At 34.0% G+C, this 22,991-nt stretch overlaps 1 protein-coding gene across 2 annotated transcripts in view; it reads right to left on the bottom strand.

The window, feature by feature from the left end:
* spegb (striated muscle enriched protein kinase b) overlaps positions 1 to 22,482 on the bottom strand; it is a 108,412-nt gene extending 85,930 nt beyond the window's left edge. Inside the window, exon 1 of one of the 2 annotated variants that reach the window (XM_051118644.1) lies at positions 22,398 to 22,482. Coding sequence is in view for 1 of the 2 variants with exons in the window: in XM_051118638.1 (XP_050974595.1) it covers positions 19,067 to 19,493 (427 nt within the window). In the remaining variant the exon portion in view is untranslated. Of the gene's footprint in view, positions 1 to 19,066; positions 20,219 to 22,397 lie in introns of those variants that run through there. The other variant, XM_051118638.1, reaches the window with a different exon arrangement.
* Positions 22,483 to 22,991: the final 509 nt, after the last annotated feature.

Below are 22,991 nucleotides of genomic sequence, written 5' to 3'. Positions count from 1 at the left end.
TTTTTTTTTTCTGACAATATTTCACCATTTACTGTTTTACTGCATTTCTGATCAAATAACTGTAGAATTCTTAAAAGAGTAAGAAAAGAGTAAAAAAATACCCAAACATTTGAACAACAGTTAAACGGAAATCTGCCATTTTCCATGTTTAAGTACTATAATCGGCTCTCTGGTGCATTTACCAACCGAGAAAACGTGAAAAAACTTGCACATTTACTGCAAGCTGTAAAAAAACAAGCCGCTCAGATTCCGTTCCCCGGTGATGTGGTAAGGTGATCTTATTATAATATTATCGCCCCTAATCTGCACGTTTCCACCCACGGTGCCGTCATTTTGTTTTCGCAAGCGACAATGGTGTATCACTTCTAATGCCATCCCAAAAGTTTGAGCAAAGCATGAAGACTATTAAAGTAGAACTCCACTTCCAGAACAACAATTCACAAATAATTTATTCACCCCCTTGTCATCCAAGATGTTCATGTCTTTCTGTCTTCAGTTGTGAAGAAATTATGGTTTTTGAGGAAAGCATTTCAGGATTTTTCTCCATATAATAGACTTCATTGGTGTCCCGATTTTTAACTTCCAAAATGTAGTTTAAATGCAGCTTCAAAGGGCTCTAAACAATCCCAGCTGAGGAAGAAGGGTCTTATCTAGAGACGATCTGCCATTTTTTTGGGAAAATAAAAATTTGTATACTTTTTGAGAACAAAAGCTCATGTAGCACAGGCTCTGGGATGTGCGTTCACGACACTGCGTACTATTTAATCACGTCGAAAGGTCATGTGGAACGTAGGCGGAACAATAGACCCGGTGTTTACAAAGCAAACACACAAAGACTAAGAAATTGCAAGCAAGTTTGTTAACGCTGTTTACAAACAAAGGTACAACGATGTCCTTCTCTCAAGTTGTAGGAGAAAATAAGATGGAGTTTTTCGCCATACTCAATACACAGATGATGAACTTACATGTGATTCGTAGTAGTGATGGGAAGTTTGGATCATTTTACCGACGCGGACCTTTGAGTCTCGTTCAGCAAAATGAATCTTTTTGAGTCATTTCGTTCACCTTAGCAAAACATAATTAAAATGTTATGTGTTACTTTCCTAACACATCTACTACTTACACGAACGATGATCACACTACAAACAAGAGAAAACTATAATGCTATAAGAAACAGAAAAGATTAATTCATTGTTTACCTGGGTCTTTAATCTATGATTAGCTCACCTCACCTCTTATCTGACAAGTTTTCGGGTTTGAGTCGTTTGTTTATCACGTGACAGCCCCATAAGATGAACGAACGACTCAGAAAAACCCGAAGACTCGAAACAGGTGAACTAATTCCAGTACAGAACCTAATAGGATGTTGCACATGCGCGACTCAACGAATCACTCCCCAAGACGAATCGCTCTTCCCGAGTCACATTAAAGATTCATTCAAAATGAAAGAATCGTTCAAGAACAACCCATTACCAATTCGTAGCATCGTGGACATGCATCCCAGAGCCTGTGCTACACAAGCTTTTGTGCTTATAAAGTAAACAAATTTTTATTTTTCGAAAAAAATGACCAATCGTTTTGCTAGAAAAGACCTTTCTTCCTCGGCTGAGATCATTTAGAGCCCTTTGAAGCTGCATTTAAACTATTTCTTTATTTACTGTATATTACGCTGCTGCCACACAGATTTAATAAAAACATGCAATTTCTTTCCCAGCTGTTTAGCTTCACCGGCATAACCAACTGTTTTGTAACGCATGTGTTTTTAACAAACTTGTGTGTATTTGTAGTTTAAGCGCAATAAGACATGAAAGAGAACTTGGTTTAGTACTCACATGCTATCTGACAGCCACTTTCTGTGTGCGTGCTTTGGATTTGTACACTCAGAAAAAAACATACCAGAAGTTTAAAGTTCTATGTTTTAAAACGCATCATTTCAGTGCAAGAGACAAGATAGTCAAAACCAAATAAATGTTTTTTTAACAGACCATCTGTGGTATGAGCTGTAAAGGCACAGCCTTACTCTAGAAAAGGGGGCGGCGGAGCAGTAGCTCATTTGCATTTAAAGAGACATGCAAGAAAACAATCAAAACCAGGCATTTTCAAAATGATATAATTATTGATCTGTGGGGTATTTTGAGCTGAAACGTCACAGACACATTCTGGGGACACCTGAGACTTTAAATATTGCATATTGTAAAAAAAAAAGGGCAAATATACTGTATGTATGAACAAAATGTAGTTAATTTCTGGCTATTCATTATCTATATAGCTCCTGCACATAAACAGTTCCTTTCTGATATCCCCAAAAAAAAAAATTCACATCATGTATACTTCAAAAACTGTTTGTTAATATTTTGATGTCTACTGTCCGGCCTCCCTGTGCTCTCACTGTAAATGCCTCACTGCAACTCTGAATTCTATTTTTTAGCCTTGGAGACTTATTTCCCCTGGTTATTGAACCTGGAATATTCGTTTAAGGCTCCTTTGAACTAGCAGATCCATCCTTGGCATCGATCATCCAATAAGAGCAGTCCTGTCTCTGACGTACAGTCACATAATGGAAAAGGGCTAATAAAATTACACAGACAAATTTTATCCCGTGTTTCATCTCTCTGTCTGCCCAACCACACAGACATTACTCTCCTTCTGTCCATTAAAGAAGACATTTGTTTTGGCTCAAGTCACATTAGCCCTAACCACAAATGGTCCAGCGTACCTGACCTTTTAGCCACTTATTGATAGAATACAGTACAAATGCAAAATCAGTGCTGAAACACTGCTAATGTTGCTGTTTGTATTTTATCTCATTTTAAAGTTACTTAGGACAAAAGTGTCTTCTAAACGTGAACGTAGACTGAGATGTCAATTCTTGATGATTGTGAAATATAATATAGTGTTGGTTAATTACTTATATTTTTAATCATAACATCAAACTAGCTGACTGACTAGCTGGGTAATATAACTGGGTTCATATAACCGAGCAAATTCTGAGAGGTGTTTAGATTTTCCACAAACACAATAAGAGATTAAATTTGTCCTGCTATTAACCACAACTAGGTCATATGAGATTTGAGAAAGGTAGGAGTATTTAAGTGAAATCAGTTCAGTGTGCGTCTATGTGACTGGGTTTAAAAATCAACCTGAGAACCAATCAGCATTAGGAAGTTTGGGTTAAAAAAAGCCTATAAACTAAATCACCCATCTAACACCTGTGTCAAAACTAGCAACTGTCTTTTTACACACTTTGTCTGGCATTCAATTCAATTTACCTGAAATGATAGGGTTTTGTTGAACTATATGCAAAAAAACAAGATGCGCCAATTGTCACGGAAGTTTTGTAACCTTTTCAACTCTGAGTCAAGCTTTTACAAGCGCTAGACGATTTGGAATGAGGTAAATACAAAACACCCTGCAGAGTATGACGCACTAAGCCAGCAACAAAAAGCCATTGAACAACAATGCAGTCACACTGCAGATGCACTCAACACACTGAGCTCCGAGTCAGGCTCTTAAGAGCATTATGGGAAGTGTCTGTGGCTGCTGATAATAGCCTTTTGCTCCCTTCGGAGTCCTCTTAGCTTTACAGAGTGCTTTAACAAACAGAAGGACAACAGCAATTCTCAAAGGTGTTTATCTGGTGGCACAAAGCTACACAATCACATCAGAAACACAAGAGATCGCTGGTCAGATGCCACCAAACAACCAGCGGATGCTGAAGGTTCATAACGATATCGAAAACAATGTGAAAGTATCATGTAAAAGAGACCAGGACAATTGTAGCATGCAAAATACAAATGATGTATAATGAGTTAAAATGATGACTCTGATTTAGAATATACTTATCAGAAGTTTTCTCTTTGTCTGGTTGATTTGGGGAAAATAAAATAAAATAAAATCAAGATAAATTTATTTTAGATCCAAAAACTAAAAACTTTAGAGAATATATAACATGACATTTATCAACTTTCTTACCTTATTGGCAAATTTCAAGCATAAACCTAGAATTATGTTTAAATAAGAAAATATAACTTGTTAGTGTGGTAAGACAAATACATTTTACTTATATTCTATGAAAACTAGACAATTGTTAGGGAACAAAAAGCAAAACATTAAGAAAACTAAAACAAAAAATGTGAAAAAATAAATAAATATCTAAAAAACACTACAAAACAACATGGAACTGTAACACTAATAAAACTGTATTTAAAGATTAAAATATCTGAAAAATGTAAATATTTATGACAGCTCTTCAGTACTTTGAAACAATGTGTATTGTGAAAAGCACTACAAAATTACAGTTTTCTCTTTGTCTGGTTGATTTGGGGTTAATAAAAAACAAAACAAAACAAAACATTAAAATCAAGATACATTTATTTTAGGTCCAAAAGCTAAATAAAACTATATAATAATATAAATAAAAACTAATAAAACCAATAATATATATAAATAATAATAATAAAAAATAAAAGTATTAAGAAATCTGAAACAAAAAAAGTCAAAAAGAAAAACCCATGCAAAACCATATTTAAAGAATAAAGATACCTGAAAAATGTAAATATCATTATTTATAAGACTGCCTTTTACTACTTTGTAAAAGTACATATTTTGAAAAGCATTATACAATACATTTAATAAAAAATAAAATGTTCTTTAGTCAACAGGTGATTAATACTTTAGCTAAATTAATTTACCTAATTTAAAACAATTATAATGTAGACAGCTCTTAGACTTGTGCTTTAAATATGTCTGACAGCTAAATTATTACTAAATGAAAGTAAACAAAGAGACAGTGAGAAAATCGACCATATTAAGTAAAGCAACAGTTTTCTGCTCTTATCTGAGAAAGTGAGTTAATGAAAAAATTTATTTGTCCTCTATTGAAATCAATATGATAAACCCTTCTTGAAAGTAAATATTTTCATCCTTCTTTATATAAGGAGGCCTTAACTACTATGTACTTACATTTAAATCAATTTTAATCATTTGATACAATGCACTTATTGTATACATACATCTTTTTGCATTGTACTTATATTTTACATCTGTAATTACATTACCTTAAACCCACCCTTAAACCTATCCATACCACCAAATCTGCCCGTAAACTTACCCGTATGCCTCGTCAATAGCAGCAAAAGTGTTTTGCAATACCGTATAAACATTTATTTTTTTGATGCAAGTATAGTAGTTAAGGCCACCTAATATAAAGCCACCAATACTTTAACTGTATTTTTATATATGTTTCCTAAACCGAAAGGTGACAGACAGACCCACTGTAGTTTAAGAGTTATAAAGAAAAATATAAAATAAATGAAAGAAAATATTAAAGAATGGTCCCCAGTCTCCCCTATGTCAAGAACAGAAGAGTCTGATCCCTCAAGTATTGAGTCACCTCTGGAGCAGAGCGGTATTGTGTGGTCTATCTTAGACTGGCAGGGTTATTATGACTAGCGGTGAGGTGGGTGTTTACACCCTTTGATCATTACTGGCTTAAATTAGGAATTATCTCAAGCACATGACTTCACCGGCAGTCTACACGTGAGACCCGCTCCGTGTCAGTCTCACTCGTACGTGCACACATCTACACACACACAGCATGGGTGTTTATCCACACGCTGAAGGACAGCAACAACTGCAGCTCGATAGGGGAAGTCCCTGTCGTTCTGTGGCCATCACACCACAGGCATGAAACCGAGATCAAAACCGAGATAATGGCAGCCAGGCCGTAGGATTGAAGCTACCGCAGTGATGCCAAATTAAAGCATCATAGCAGATATCTGAAACAGACTGATACCTGTCTGAAATGTTTATATCACACCATTTCTCCAACATTCATACATGCCTTAAACAGTGCACATCCTCAATCTTCATCAATCTGTGCTGCAGGCTAAAGTTGTCATGAATAAAAGATGAGGTAGATGGACCCTGTGTCTCACTATCTACTCAATCAACACGTAGATCACAGTCACAGCAGAAAGAGACACAGTAAATAAGACTGTAGCATTTCAAATGAGACTCCCCAGATCTGCCTTTAAAATCCAAGCGGAATAAAAACAACCTGTGACTTGCTGCTTTAATAAAAGTAACATATTGTACCATAACCATAAAAGATGATCAAACAGATCATTAAATGCAACCATGGATTACAAAACCCTTAGCCAATAACACATTGCAATAGCCAACAATACACTGTATGAGTCAAAATTATAGATTTTTCTTTTATGCCAAAAATCATTAGGTTATTAAGTAAAAATCATGTTTAATGAAGACATTTTGTAAATTCCCAACTGTAAATATATCAAAACCTAATTTTTGAGTAGTAAGAACTTTAAAGGCGTTTTTTTCAATATTTTGATTTTTTGCACCCTCAGATTCCCATACAAACTTATTTATTCAGCTTTCAGATGATGCATTATTTAAAAAAATGACCCTTGTGACTGTGGTCCAGGGTCACAAATGTATTTTTAATAACTGATTATTTGCATTATGCCTCCTATGCTGCATTTATTTGCAAAAATGCAGTAAAAACAGTGAAATTGTAAGATTTTACTACAATTATTACAAAAACTGTTGCATATTTTGGTATATTTTAAACTGTTATTTATTCCTGTGATAGCAAAGCTGAATTTTCAGCAGCCATTACTCCAGTCTTCAGAGTCACATCTGCTTTGTAGCTCAAAGTGCTGAAAAAAATCACAACAATTTCACAAAAATTCACAAAAACCTAGTGCTTTAATAAAATAGTAACATACTGTAGCGAAACCATAAAAGATGATCAACAGTAAGTAGCACGGGTATATTTGCAGCAACAGCCAAAAATACATTGTATGGGTCAAAATGAGCAATTTCTTTTCTTTTATGCCAAAAATCATTAGGATATTAAATAAAGATCATGTTTAATGAAGATATTTTGTAAATTTCCAACTGCATATACAAAACTACTTAAAAGACCACAGTATATTCAGCTCAGAACTGTTTATTCAATTAGCGTAAGCTTCATGGCTCCTCAGTTAATCAGGGGTTCTGGGGCAAATGTTGCGTTTGCCCCAGTCTCATGAGTGTAGCATCCTGGGAAAGTGCTCTGTGTGAATCCATTTCATTTTAAAGCTATGCTAATTAGCAGCGTTTAATTGGAAACAGAGGGAGTACCATGTGTGGAATCTGACTAGTGGGAATACAAATGGAATGGAAAACCAACAATCTTTCCAGTTTAAAACGCTCTTCAGAAAACAAAGTTCCAACGCTGAATTCTAATAGGGCAAGCTATGTTTGAAGTTAAAAAGAAGATAAATGCACTCCTGTGATCACACATTCGATACTAATGCATTAAGTTGTTATGCTGTTTGAAAGTCGTAAGCAGCCAACAGTTAGGCCAATAAACTTCTTGATGTCTTATCCACCTTATTTTGCAAAGCAGATTTAAAGGGAAACCCAGGTATTAAGACTTGTATGGCTTAATATAATGTAAATTAGGTCTCTGACTAAAATAAAATAGTAAAAAAACTCATGAAAGTGTTATGTTATTTTAAAAATCCATATCATTTTATACATATTTTGGATTATGGGGGGTGCCAGTATTTTGATTATGTCAAATGGTGCACTTGGTGAGCTACTGGCACTACCTGTTGCTATTTTTACTGCAACACAACTCGGTAAATAAAATACTGATAAGCTTCCACATTATGCGGCTTTTGGTTGTAATTTTAAGTCGAAAGGACAACACGAGAAGCAATGTAAGTCTTCACTGCTTTCCAAGCGATAAGAAGAGTAGAAAAGACTAGGAAGAAATGAATAAAATGAATAAAACTGTCTTTGTTCTCTCCACTTTAGCCCTGATGCCTTTGAGGCTTTTAGTAGACCAAAGCTACTGAAAGATAGGGCTGGGCAACATAGCAAAAAATTAAGTCAACTTGAAAATGTAAAAAACAAGTCTTAATACCCGGGGTTCCTTTTTAAGCTATTTTTACTGAGACCTTTGATTCATTAGCTGCCAAAAAGAATATAGGGCTGTAAACGGTAAAAATATTTGCAATTCAAATCAGTGTTTATATGTTTATCTCCATATAGTGGACTTCTATGGTGTCCACTAGTTTGAACTTACAAAATGCAGTTTAAATGCAGCTTCAAAGAGCTCTAAACGATTCCAGCCGAGGAAGAAGGGTCTTATCTAGCAAAACAAACCGTTATTTTCTAAACAAATGTACAATTTATATACTTTTTAACCTCAAATGCTCGTCTTGTCTAGCTCTGTGATGCACATGCGTATTCTGTGTAATCCGGGTCCATACAGTTAGGTGATGTTGAAAAACTCTAATCGCATTTTCTCTTTCAACTTCAAAATGGTCCTACGTCACCGTTTTACCTTTTTTGTAAAGGACGTTTGACCTGCTTTGCACGTTTACTTTGTAAACACTGGGTCAGGACCTCTGCAGAGATGTAGGATGATTTTGAAGTTGGAGGAGAAAATTAGATGGGAGTTTTTCGACATACTCTAACTGCATTGACCCGCATTACACTGAGCATTGCAGAGCTAGATAAGACAAACATTTGAGGTTAAAAAGTTTATAAATGGTAAATTGTTTTTAGAAAATAACCGATCATTCCACTAGGTAAGACCCTTCTTCCTCGGCTGGGACTGTTTAGAGCCCTTTGAATCTGCATTTCACTGCATTTTGAAAGTTCAAACCCATGGGCACCATAGAAGTCCATTACATGGAGAACATTCCTGAAATGTTTTCCTCAAAAAAACAATTTCTTTTCGACTGAAGAAAGAAAGACATGAACATTTTGGATGACAAGAGGGTGAGTAAATTATCTGGAAATTTTTGTTGTGGAAGTAAACTTCTCCTTTAAGAAAAAGACACTGCAAGTCCAGTTAAGCACATACAGCGTCTGACTTTTGTGAATCTTTAAATAGCAGCAGCCTCAGGCTATAGGCAATCATAGAAAAAAAATGTGTGTCAGTCAGGCAATCAAATGGCCTTTCCTACATAACCTATAGAGTTCATATTGCAAGAGAGGCTTGATGGTTGCACTTTAATCTAAAGAAAACAGCCTGGAAATACTCAGGAATTTCAAGCTCCTAAATAAAGATCTCTGAGCAACAGGTGAAGCCTCGTATAGCGGTGACATGTGTTTCTAAGGATGCATATGTTGGTCTGTTCATCTGGTGTAGTTTCATCCCAAAGACTTAGTAATGTATTTGTGAAGTTTGCGATACATGTCTATAAAATGATACCACAAAAACCTTACCAGCATAATTAAAATGCAGATAATGCCTCAAAGCTTCTCACTGGCTAAACAATATCTCATGTTTTTTTTCTTTTTTTGCCATTTACGAAGCCAAAAGCTGTCACAGGGACAGGTGTGATATCTCGATTTCACTTACATCTATCAGATACCTCATTTTATGCATACTATTCCAAAAAAATATTACTTACAGCACCTTTAAATTTATTTCTTGCATCAGTAAATAGTCTAACCTTAAGTCATGCTCACACCACCATTGCAACAATATTCATCACTTTTCAACCCAGAGAACAGGAGCATAGTATGGAATGTATTATGTATTTCGACTGGTTCCAGATAGGGAGAAAGAAAACAAAGATGACTCAATCCACACCACACCAAACGTGTGGTCACCCTTCAAGATCCTCAAATCTTTCTTACATCATAAACCTTGGAAAAGATGCCAGTGTGAAAGGTGTAGACTGAAATACTGCAGGTCTTAAAAAGGCAAGCAAGATGGAGAGGTCTCGAGCGAATGTGGGGTGTTTATTTCTCTGTATGGCACCCTGAAGCCCTTTCATGCTCTTTAAAACACTGGTGAGTCAGATGTTTTTTTATTCTGGAGCCATCTTATATGCTGAACACCCTTGCAAAACTACTGCCTCGAAGCTGTACCAAAAGATTAGGTAAGGCATTTGTGCCATGCGGTAAGTATTCAAATTTATTTCAAAATCAATACACAACTGCATGAGCATGTTTTGTTTTATCACATCATTAACAAAGCTCTGAGGTCATGCCACCTCTCTGCTATAAGCCAGGATGGAATGAGATTACACAGACCATCATTATGGCTTTAATTAGATCAAGGACAAAAGCTCGAAGTCACAGTGACATCATTTTGAGGTTTCAGGGTAAAAAAGGTCAATGAAACTCCAGCCACTTACATAAATGCCACAACAAAACAATCACATGGCCACTTCACTAAATTATGGTATGTTTCATGAAGCTATTTTTGGAACAAGTACATAGAATGACAAAACTTGATTTATCAAACACAACACAACACAACACAACACAACAGGAATAGTTCAACCAAAAGTGAAAATAACATTTTACAAATTTATTGACAGTTATAAAAGCTATTAATCAAAAAGAGGGCAAACATTAATAAAATATAATATACAGTTTTAATATTATAATATAATATACAGTATTAATATTGATAAAGAAATTATTTAGAACATGAATATAATATAATATAATATAATTAAGCTATTCATAGGTTAGCTATTCATAACATAACATAACTTAAAGGGATAGTTCAGCCAAGTGTAAACAGCACTTTACAAATTTATTAACAGTTATAATTTTATAAAGTTATTCATAACAAAAAAATTATTTAGCAAACATTAATAATATAACATAACATAACATAAAATATAATGCAGTATTAAAGGTATAGTTCAGCCAAGCGAAAATAATATTTATGATAATTGTATACTTTTTAAGCAATATAATTACGTTATAATTACGTTTTTTTAAGCTATTCATAAAAAAATAATTTAGCAAATATTAACAGAATAGAATATTAAAGGGATAGTTCAACCAAAAGTGAAAATAACCTTTTACAAATTTATTAAAAGTTATAATTTTGCACAGCCATTCATAAAAAAATAATTTAGCAAACATAATATAATATAATATCATATCATATAATATCATATAATATAAAAGGGACAGCCTACTTCAGCCAAAAGTGAAAATATTTTGTATTATTTTTAATTACATTATAATGTACATTACATTATAATTATAATGACATTTTAAATTTAGCTACTGATAAAAAATAGTTTAGCAAACATTAGTGTAACAACATATATTCATATATATTTGAAAAATGTATTTTATGAATTAAAATATAAAATGTAAGTTTTATAAAGCCACTGATCAGAAAGTATGGAAAACTTAATTTAGTAAGCATAATAATAATAATAATAACAATAATAATAGACAGTCCACCCAAAAGTGAAATACTAGTGCTAATACTACAATTTATTTATTTTATATATATATATATATATATACATACATATATATATATATACACACACACAGCATCAGTTCATAGTTTCCAAACAAGCCTAAAAATAGTAAAAAGATTAAATAAGATATATATCCTGAAAATGTGTCAGTAAATGCAAGCAAAAAGAAGCTCATAGATTTTAGTTTTTTTACAAGCTAAACGCGTGATTGCTTTAGTATGGAAAAACATCCAAAGACCTGTTCTTTCACAGTGGACTAAAGAAATGTCTGACAACCTTGCTCTTGAAAAAATTAACATATGCAATCAGAGGTAAAGCAGAGGTTTTTAAAAAGGTGTGGTCCTCATTTAAGCAATTTGTAAACAGATAAAGTGGAATGGTATGTAATGATGACTGTAATTAGAATTCCTATTTTTTTTTTTAATATACGTTGGTGAACATTATTCCCCTTTTTTTTCCTATTTAATTTCTTTGTATAATTGTTATTTGTATATATTATTTTAGAATTCATTATTATTTAAATGTTATTTTCTTTTTGATAAATGTAGCGGTGGGAAAGTCTACTCTGTAATGATATATAACTTGATATTCTGATTAAAAAACAAAGCTGAAAAAAAAAACAGATTAAATAAGGACATAACTTAAACTGATTAACTATTCCTTTAAAGCTTTAGCGGTGACGCATATAAAAGTGCAACTCCAGTGGTTTGTTAAAACCACCCACTCGCTAAAGGCCAATGAGAACCGAAGCAAGTAAACAAGATGCTTTTAAGAAAATTAAAATCAGTGGATCATCGTTAAGTGTTGATGCAAACGCAGTTAAAAAGAAAGGATAACTGTCTCGAAGTGCAGAGGAAATGAGCTTTCTAGCGATGCAGAATGTCGCCAATAGCAGATTGGAAAAGCAATAACGTTTCAGTGCAGCCTGAGGGATGCTTCAACTCCTCAGAATAAATGCATATTAACTCTGTTTATTCTAATGCACTGAATTAGTCTTTTTGCATCCACTATTGATTCATATCCACCTACGAGCAAGGCAACAACACAACCTCTCAGCTGGACAAAGAAAAGCTGGTGATAGGCAGAAAACGAATGACTGAGGGAGGCACAGCTGTGTGCTTTGTTAGACAGTGTGACAAAACGTACCTCGGCATGTGTGCGCATGTATGATTTTGAGTGTGCCGAGATGCCCTTTTATATAAAATCAACTAGCAAGGACTGTTATTACTTCCCCTCCATCATCCTCTTTGCAAATGGTGAAATTGCGTTTCACCTACCACAAAAGAACAAAACAATATTCAAGCGCTCTAGTAATTTTCCATGAGTCATACGTGCTGATGACAAATTAATAACTTTGTCACTCTGTGAGAGTCCATTAGCAAAACAAGAGAAATCCTTTGAAATCCAAGCAATTTATTGGGGATTATAATTTCCATTTCGCTTCAAATATAAATGATGTTCGAGACCTTTCATTACACACTCCACTGAGCGTTTGCGTGGACACTTCGACCTCTGGGGCCAATGGAAAGTTGTGCATAGCCAACAGAATGCTATCTCCTTTCTGAGCAATTATTGCTAAGTGTGTGGGCTGAAGCCAAAACCCACATCTTACTGCTCAACCGTTCCCCCCAAATGCAAACTCAAACAGATTTTTGCTTTGCATTGAGAAAAGCCACTATTCTAACAGCAAATAGAGCAACGCATGTCATATACAATCATTAACACACAAGAATTTCAACTGTAATTTTTAAATTAATGACCTTGAAAAGCGGTATAATAAAAACCAACAGTAAAGACTGTTAGAACTCAACTAGATGATAAAGCTGTACATTTTGATATTTCTCTCTACATCCAGATGTACTTTTCTCTTTCTAATCATTTCCATAGTGGTTTTTCCACCCCAGCAGTTTGAAACATCCATATTAGAAAAAGCACCCCATAATGCACAGAGCAATTACAGGTGAAATGTTCCCTGAAGAGACAGAGACAGCAGGCACTTTACGAGATAACTATTCGCTGAGGATGAATATAAGCACTCTTCATTTGAGTGTCAGCTGAAGCAGACCAGAAATATACATTGCTGTTGCATGTTTACTGATTTGAAGGCTAAGGGTGGGCCGCACCAATAATGATTTACACCACAAAAAGGTTTGTTTACTCAGGTTTCGCTTTAAGCTGTGTTGCACCACTTAATTTTGAACACGGCTTAACAAATCAGTCATTAAATTCCATTTTATATTTTTCCAAATTCCATTTTTTCCATTTTAATTTTTCTGGATTCTGTCTCCCACCCCCACCTTTTAATTTGTCTCTATTTTAATCGTTCAATTAAAAAATATTAATAAAAAAAAAGCATCTCTAAATAGTTGAAATCATAAAACTTATAAGTTCATATCTGTGTATACAGAATTTGACTGCAATTTATTAAAAGTTTAACAAAAATTACATTTTAAGGCCCTATAAAATGTTTTATTTTTACCAAATTTTGTGTTTTTCATTGATTTTCTGGATTCCAGTTTTAATGGTTTCATAAAATTAACAGATTTTATTAAAAAATTATTTATTATAATTTTATTTACTTTTCTTTTTTTCCAGAAATACTAAATAGCATGTTTACATTTTCTGGTTAATAAATTCTGGTAAGTAACTTTTCTGGTAAATATTTCTTGAAAATGCTTTAATAATAAATTTAATAAATTTAATTTTCAATTTATTTTTCTCAAATTCTATTTTATATTTTTCTAAATTCCATTTTTTTTTTTACATTTTTCTGGATTATGTTTTTTCCCCCCATTTTAATTTTTCTAGAGTCTGTTTTTATTTTTTAATTAAAAATAATAATCAAAAAGCATGTCTAATTAAAATCATAAAACTTATAAGTTTATAACTGTGCATACACAAATTAACAAGTTTATTAAAAATTTAACAAAAACATTTTTTTTTTCTTAAATTCAGTTTTATTTTTACCAAATTCTGTGTTTTCCATTGATTTTCTGGATTCCATTTTAATGTTTTCATAAAATTTTCTTTAATTAACTGATTTAATAAAAACTTTATTATGAATTGTATTTCTTTTTTTCCAGAAAATTTATGTAGTGTTTTTACATATTTCAGATTAATAAATTCCAGTAAATAACTTTTCTGGTAAATATTCCTTAATGTTTTAAATATAATGAATCAGTCATTTAATAGGGCCCTATGAAATCCATTTATTTTTTCCCCAAACTCAATTTTTTCAAATGTCTAATGAATTAAAACCATAAAACTGAAAGTTTATAATATAACAATTTTGTATAAATATTAAATGCATACACAATTTTACAGCAATTTATTAAAATTGTAACAAAAATAATATTACTTTTTTTTTTTTTTTCAGAAATTCAGTTTTATTTTACTATATTCTGTGTTGTCCATTGATTTTCTGGATACCATTTCAATGGTTTCATAAACTTTCTTTAATTAACTGATTTTATAAAAAAAATTATTGATTATAGTTTTATTTACTTATTTATTTTCCCCCAGAAATACAGTGTAGTGTATTTACATTTTTCTGATTAAGAAATTCTGGTAAATATTCTTTCAAAATGTTTTAATAATAATTTAATAACTATCATTAGGCCTACATTAGGCAACATATTTCTGTCAGTTTCTTCGAGTTAAACCAAACTTTTGTTATGTTTGTATTCATGTACTCAACTTAAAAACACAGCAAGTCAGCGAGTCACACGCTCTTCAGTATGTGTGTAGTAAACGAAACTGAGCGTATGAGTGCAAGTAAAGGAATGTAAAAATAAATGCTACTGTTGTAACAGTTATATAAATCAAAGACACAGAACTAAATCACTAACAGAAATTGGAATTTATATTAATGAACGCACAGGATTAAAGTTACCCTAGGTTTAATGATGGTTGAAGTGCAAACAAGTAATAAATGTACCATAAATCTTAGTCCTTATTAGTGCAACCCACTGTGAAATACTTGTTTGCTATGTATAAACATGATGGTCACCAGCCAAAGTCAGTCTCTTGCCTCACAATCTAAATCAGTAATGATTCTCAGACAGCAACGGCTATTTCAAAGCCGGCTATTTATACCATTCACGTAATGATAGCATTTTACAATTGTAAACCAGGCAAAAACATTACTCTCCCCCTCATTCAGACTGACTCTAATTGAATAAGGTCTAGGCAAAACTCCTGTGCCGAAGGCCTATATATAGCTGTGATGTCTTCCTGTGTAACCGGAGAATGAGTGGCCTATTAACATCACAAAAATCTGAAGCCTGGCACATTCCACTGTCAGAAATAACCAGAGGGGTAGAGATGGTCCTTCAGGCCAAGAAGACAGGACAGACATTGAAAGACAGGGAAGTGGGAAAAGTGTAAGAAAGGCAGAAATAACAAAAAAAGAAAGGAAAAAGTAGAGATACATAGAATATGAAATGGTCAGAATGACAAAGAAGCAAAACACAACAAGACTCCAAAAAGATCAAACGGTAAGAAAACAGAGAACAACAGTGTGTAGGAGAAGGTAGAAAAAAAGACATTGTGAAGGAAAAGCAAGAGAAAGACATATGGCATTTAGCTGAGTGACAAGACAGGTGTAAACTCCACAAGTTGTCCAGAGGATTGACACATGCATCATGACTACAGACGTCATAGACACATACTCGAGATCCGTGGGTCTTAACGGTGCTTCGGGACCCAGATTTATTTACATAAAAATTGTTTGGCATATAAAAATGTTCACAAAAATGCAAATGCAATTGAAAAATATTATTATTATTACTATGAACAGCCTAGTCTGCCAAATAAATTAGCTTAGGCTTATTAAGAAAATATATATATATAAATGTATAAATAAAAATGTTAGGAAATATTAATTCAGGGACCTCCAGAGGTCTAGAGACCCTAGGTTGAAACCCCTGGCATTACAAAAATTAAACTAACAAAGCTTTAAAAAATCTGAAGACCAATCAGGTCAATTATTAACATGGAATGAAACACATATACAGCAATTCTGCATTTTAAGAGAATACTGCAAACAATAGAGGTGAAAGTTTTGACCTGGCTACATAAAACACCCACACTATTTCTGTTGATGTACTGCAAATGAGAAACCCAAATCCAATGAGAGTCATAAAAGGCGCCTGTATTGCTGACAGTTTGCCGATGAATGTTAGTGGCATCAGTGAAACCATAACACTGTCAGAATGATGTGCTCTGACGTGGCCAGTCCAGCACTGTGACTGTGAAGGACAACAAGGAGACAAAGCCAATCCATCTAAACAATCTGTCTGAAGCTTGACGTCATCACCTCTCATCACAGCCCTGATCCAAAACAGCTATAAATAAATAAATAAATAAATAAAGAGTTCAGATGCAAAACCAGCTAAAAGCCATCTCTGTCAAAAATGAGATAATGATACTGAGTGAATGTTCTCGAAACACATTATACATCCATCAAAAATTCCAGCCTCAGCCCGATCAGAAGTACCAGTACTTACATAGAAACCTATACACAGTAGCCAGAAAGAAATGCTAATTTTAAAGAAAAAAAAAATCAGATGGATTTAGAGACTTTTGCATCTGAACTCTTCAAATATATATATAGATCAAAGATCAAATTATGACAGTTTGATTAAAAATTATATAAAAATATATATATATATATATATATAGAATTTTAATATAATTAATATAATAAATATATATATAATTTTTAATCAAACTGTCATAATTTGATCTTTGATATCACATATTGCTTTCTGACAAAATTACAACTGAAGTATAAAGATACTACTCACTATTTTTTTTTCTAGGGTTAACCGATTAACTGAAAATTCAAGACATTTGTGATGATTTTTGTTGGATAGATCAAATTATGCATCTTTTTTTCATAATTGATCCTTGAGTGATTACTGTATATAAATAAAACACTAATTTGTACGCCAATTGTATTAATTAAGTTTAATATTATATTTACCTCATTTGTCCTAAAGGACTAGTTCACTCCAGAATAAAATTTCCTAGTAATTTATTCACCCCCATCCAAGGTATCCAAGATGTTCATGTCTTTCTTTCTTCAGTCAAAAAGAAATTAAGTTAAAGTTTTAGGAAAACATTCCAGGATTTTTCTTTATATAGTAGACTTCAATGGGGACCAATGGATTGAAAGTCCAAATTGCAGTTTAGAGAAACGATAGGTAATTTTCTAAAAAAAAAAAAAAAAAAAAAAAAAAAAAAAAAAAAAGACATTTATATACTTTTCAACCACAAATGCTTGTTTTGCACTAGCTCAACCTCACACATTACATAATCACACACATGTAATGTAAGTGGAAGTACCGACCCAGTGTTTACAAATCAAACGTGCAAAGAAAGTCAAGTGCCCTTTACAATAAAAAAAAAAAAAAAAAAGGTAAAACAACCATGTCAGATGATTTTAAAGTTGGAGGAGAAAATGAGATAGAGGTTTTCACCCTACCCTACCTTTTTGAACTAGGTACACTGACTTTTCCAGCATGATTACATAATGCATAAAGACTAGTGCTAGCATTTGTGGTTAAAAAGTATATACACGTTAATTTTTTAGAAAATTATGATCATTTTGCCAGACAAGACCCTCAGTCCTCAGTCCTTAGAAGCTGCATTGAAAATGCAATTTGAACCTTCAACCCGTTGGTTCCCATTAAAGTAAACTATATGGAGAAAATCCTTGAAATGTTTTCCTTTTCGACTGAAGAAAGAAAGACATGAACATCTTGGATGACAGAGGGGTGAGTAAATTACCAGGAAATTTCTATTCTGGAAGTGAACTAATCCTTTATCACTCTTGACCAATGTTGTAATATTATCCCAGCTGTGAGTTTTATTTACTGTATATCCAAAAATCACTTGGATAAGAATCCAACTTTCCATTTTAAAGCAAGAACTTAAACATCTAAAGGCTCAAAAAAATATTGCAATAACCTTTTTAGCTACATTGCACTGCCCTATTGTTCACACATTTCTTTGGGATTCTTTGTGTATTACTACTGAGACACATTTTAGACTGTAAAAGCAAACAATCTCTGCTGCATTTCTGCCCAAAGGTAATTGCAAAGAGCACATGAAACCACCTCTTCATTCCTAGGTTAGTAAGAAGGCGAAGTGCTTATTTAAAACCTTCAGAGGAGAAGACGAAGCACCCTGACTTAGGGGGGGAGGGCCGGTAATTTCGCAGCTCTACTTTGGGACGGGTGAGCAGTTTGTCTCAGCCCATCAGCTGCCCCCATCATTCCACCCTCGGCCACCAAACAGGTCCTTGAGGAAACTGCCACAATGGAACCCTAACTGAAGAAAGAGGGGTGGCTACTTGACTTTATTTTCCGTAATTGGATTAGCCACCATTTTGTGAGACACATCAGAGGGATGTGTTACTTCTCTAGCACATTATCACATAGCATGTTTTGGTGCACGAGAACGTCTGCCTTCCACCTTTTTCTCTGAAGCCTAAACTCGATAATTAGCCACATAAGCTTGATAATAGTGCACAATCATCTTATATTGGAGATCTTACACTCTTAAAAATAAAGGCTCCAAAGGGGTGTTTTTGCAGTGATGCCATAGAGGAACCATTTAGGGGTCCTCAAAGAACCTTTCAGTGAACGGTCCTAAAAAGAACCATTTTAAAAATCTAAAGAACCTTTTCCACTATAAAGAACCGTTTCTGCATTTGAAAGACTCCGTGGATGTTCAAAGAAAAAGCCATTGATTTCATAATGAAACATCTACATAGCTACATGTGTAGTTACCTTCACCCAAATCCAAAACGGCTAGGACTGCACTGCTTCTGGCCTCTCCGAGATGGTTGGTGGCAATGCATGTATACAGGCCGGCATCACTGGGTTTGCAGTCCCTGATCCACAGGCCTCCATATTCCTGGTTATCCATGTTGAGCAGGTCATCATTGTGGTACCAGTAGAGGGTAGGTTGAGGGTCTCCAGCCACGGCTACTTTCAGACGGATATCACAGCCGGTACCTACCGCAGCGTTCCTCATCTTCCGGATGAACACTGGAGGAGTTGGTGTTGGGTAGACAGAAGCAGCAGGGTCTGGTACGACCTGATCGGAACTAACTTTTGCCCGTTTCGATGGTATCCTGGGGCTTGGAGGAGCCATTCCTCTTGCTTCTTCATCAACACCCTTCTTGAGGGTCATCTGGACCTCAGCTTTCCTCATGATCCTTCTTTACGGACTGCTACACGTTACTAAACTGATTTAGGCTTCAAATTACATAAAAAAGTATCTAATAGCTAATAGCTTTTCATAATTTGGAGTTTTAATATGGTAAACATATTCCAAACATTTAAAATGCAAGACTGCACTTGAAGTTATCAAAATCCAGTTAAATGCAATACTTACTTATCAAATGACTTCTTAGAAAAGTGGAAATCTCTACCTGCATTAACAGAAGACCTTCTGAAAGGCCTTCAGGCATGTAGAAATGTCAAAAAAAAATGCGTGTAGAAATTTCCCACAGGTTTCCTGCATCATAAACGCTTTGGAATATGTTTCTCACATCCTTGAGACGTCCAATTAGAGAAGCTGAAAACAAAATGTTTAATCTTTGTCCAATTAGGCGAATGGAGCTTGTGCATGTACTCCTGGCTGGATGGTATTTTTAGAGCGAGTCCCAAAGGATCATATTGCATTAGCAGTTACCCCTGTTGCCTTTTGGAAGATTTGGCCTCAGCTTTTCACCCTCAGATTCAGGTCCCACAGTTCTTCGGGATCTAAGGGGGAAAAAAATGACCGATGGATCCTTTAGGTGATTACTCAGTTGCAGGATTTCCACCGGGTTTCCAACTCTGCGCCTGCGGTGGCCAGACTTTCGTCCCCTTGCCCTCCAAGTTAAGCTGTCTCACTCATGATAGCCCCCTCCTTCCACTCGCATGTCCCCCCGGGGAGGTGACAGACTAGTCCCACTAAGTCATCAAGGAACAGCTGTACCCTGATAGGTCAAATTTTTTGGGCAGCCCGGATGCTTTGGCCCAGCCCCTCATCTTCTCCCCTGGCACTCATAACCAATCACAAGCTGCAGAAAGTGTGACATGGGGGCCTAAAGAGGGAGGGGTTCGAAATAAAGCTCTGATTCATGTGTCAAAGATAGCTGCTGAGTAAGAACTGACACCGTCACTAGCGGCCTCAGACTTGGCAGTGGGTTTTTTTTACATTTCTTCAGAAAATAACATGATTCAGCACTCAAGCCTTGGAAGAATTCATACAATTTCTCAAACAACCCTCAGAACAAAACCTACCGATATTTGATTATCTCATCAGAGATGGAAATAGTTATTTGGATTACTAAATATAATCAATGCAATGACATCTTACAAATTCCTAAGAAGACCATGAGAACCAAACAAAAGACCCTGAAAACAACAGCTGCTATACAACATAGACTGCCATCTCCTGGACTCTATGTATACATGCATCCTATTTCATGGTTCTACATTATGAAGACAACAACATACAATGTTCATTAACTGTAGTGGTGGACTACTTCATTGGCAGTTTTGGTAACAATAAATATAGATGTAGAATAAAGATGAACTTTTGTGTTATATAATGTATATATTAAGATTTTTAATGTTTTTTAAATAAGTTTCTTAAGCTCATCAAGGCTGCGTTTATTTGATCAAAAATACAGAAAAAAATTGTGAAATATTATTATGATGTAAAATAACGTTTTCCATTTTAATTTACATTAAAATCTAATTTATTCCTGTGATCAAAGCTGAATTTTCAGCATCATTACTACAGTCTTCAGTGTCACATGATCCTTCAGAAATCAATCTGATATGCTGATTTATTATCAGTGCTGAAAACAGTTGTGCTGCTTAATATTTTTTGGAACCTGTAATACTTTTTTGAATAAAAAAAAGTTAAAAAGATCAGCATTTATTTAAAATAAAAATCTTTTCTAACAATATACACTAGCATAAAGTTTTATTCCTTCTTTTTTTGAAAGTAATTAATACTTTTATTTAGCAAGGATGTGTTAAATTGATAAAAAAAAAAAGTGATAGCAAAGGCCTATATTTTTAGAAAATCTTAATATTTTTAATTAAAATGCTGTTCTTTTTCACCTTTTATTCATCAAATAATCCTGAAAAAAGTATCACAGGTTCCAAAAAATATTTGGCAGCACAACATTGATAACTTTAATAATAAATTCTGATGTGACACTTAAGACTGCAGTAATGACATATATAGAATATATAGAATATATATATATATATGCCATTACTGCAGTCTTAAGTTTAATACGAAATTAATAATAAAGTAAACAAATAATAAAACACATATATTTAACAAGCTCATTTCATATAATATTTACTCAATATTCACTAAGTAGAAAAAAATGTCCACTATCTACTGGTAATGCTACCTGTAGGTTTCTTGATTTATATGAATTTCATTCAGCAACAGCCCTAGATTATACATTAGTCCATCACTAATTAATTAAACATGTACGGTTAACATCAAGTTCATAATTCAATTAAATAATATTAATTCCAATAATATAATATTATAAATAAAAAGGGGATATTTATACAGATATGGATAAACTGCACAACATGAAAATTTTCACCATTTTGTGAATGTTTTAGCATAGACTGTTCACAAACCACCAACCCTCTGGTACATTCAACAGATGTCTGATGTTCATTTCCCCTACTTCAAAATGAGATCATAAACAAGTGAAAGGATTTAAGAGGGCTGAATTTCATGCTAAGCATGTGCCTTCTCCTTGGAACCCCCTTTGAAAGGAAAATCCTCTCTGCAGTTTGTCCTGCAGGACCCAGTTGTCATAGAAACAGCATCGCTCTCTGGACTGCTGAATTGAGAGCAAATGTGTGGATGGTGCACAGGGTTCTGAGTGAGTGGGAGGGAACAGGGGAGGCAGATACAACACTTTACTATTCTAACACAATAGGGGAGATAGCAGATGTTTCAGCTGGACACTGTTTTATGGGCTAAAATGATTGGAAAAGCCATGGATGAATGGCAGACATGGCAACACCAGTGACAAGAATGATGACGTTAATGGACAACAATGAATAGAAGAGTTACACTTACGTGTAGTCGAGTCTCACTTAAAGCTGGAAGGAGAGCGCTGAGATGCTGTGATGAGTGGAGCGTCGGGTGTGCGTGTAAAACTTCGCCCCCTGCTGGCTGAAACGATACCCTCATAATTAGGGTGTTTCCTCAGTGATGTCACTATGGATAGAAGCTGCCCACTTGTGATCACACCTCTCCTGTTCAACTCAAATAAATCAACAAGTAGGGATATTGATTCCTAAAACAAGAGATACAGTCACCAATAATAAACTTAATGGTTACTACAGTTAACTTAAAATAAAGCCATTAAAAAAAAAGAAAGAAAAAAAGGAAAAATCTGTTTCTTGAAATAAACTAAACAATAACCAAAATATCAACTTTTTATTTCATTTTATTCTTCATTTTAATTTAGTTGAACCTGACGTATTAAAATAACTAAAACTGAAATAAAAAATATAAAAACTCTATAGACGTTTCATTTTAATTGTGAAATTTCAGTAATTTTTTGTTGTGTTATTAACACAACAAAAAATTACTGAAATTTCACAATTAAAATGAAAACAAATTTAAAAAAAAAAATGGATTCAAGAATATAAATATATATAAAAAATA

This window comes from Labeo rohita, chromosome 9 (genome assembly GCF_022985175.1).
Source record: "Labeo rohita strain BAU-BD-2019 chromosome 9, IGBB_LRoh.1.0, whole genome shotgun sequence".
NCBI classification, from domain to species: domain Eukaryota; kingdom Metazoa; phylum Chordata; class Actinopteri; order Cypriniformes; family Cyprinidae; genus Labeo; species Labeo rohita.
Note: the sequence above shows the minus strand (reverse complement) of the source record. Positions and strands in the feature narration are given on the sequence as shown.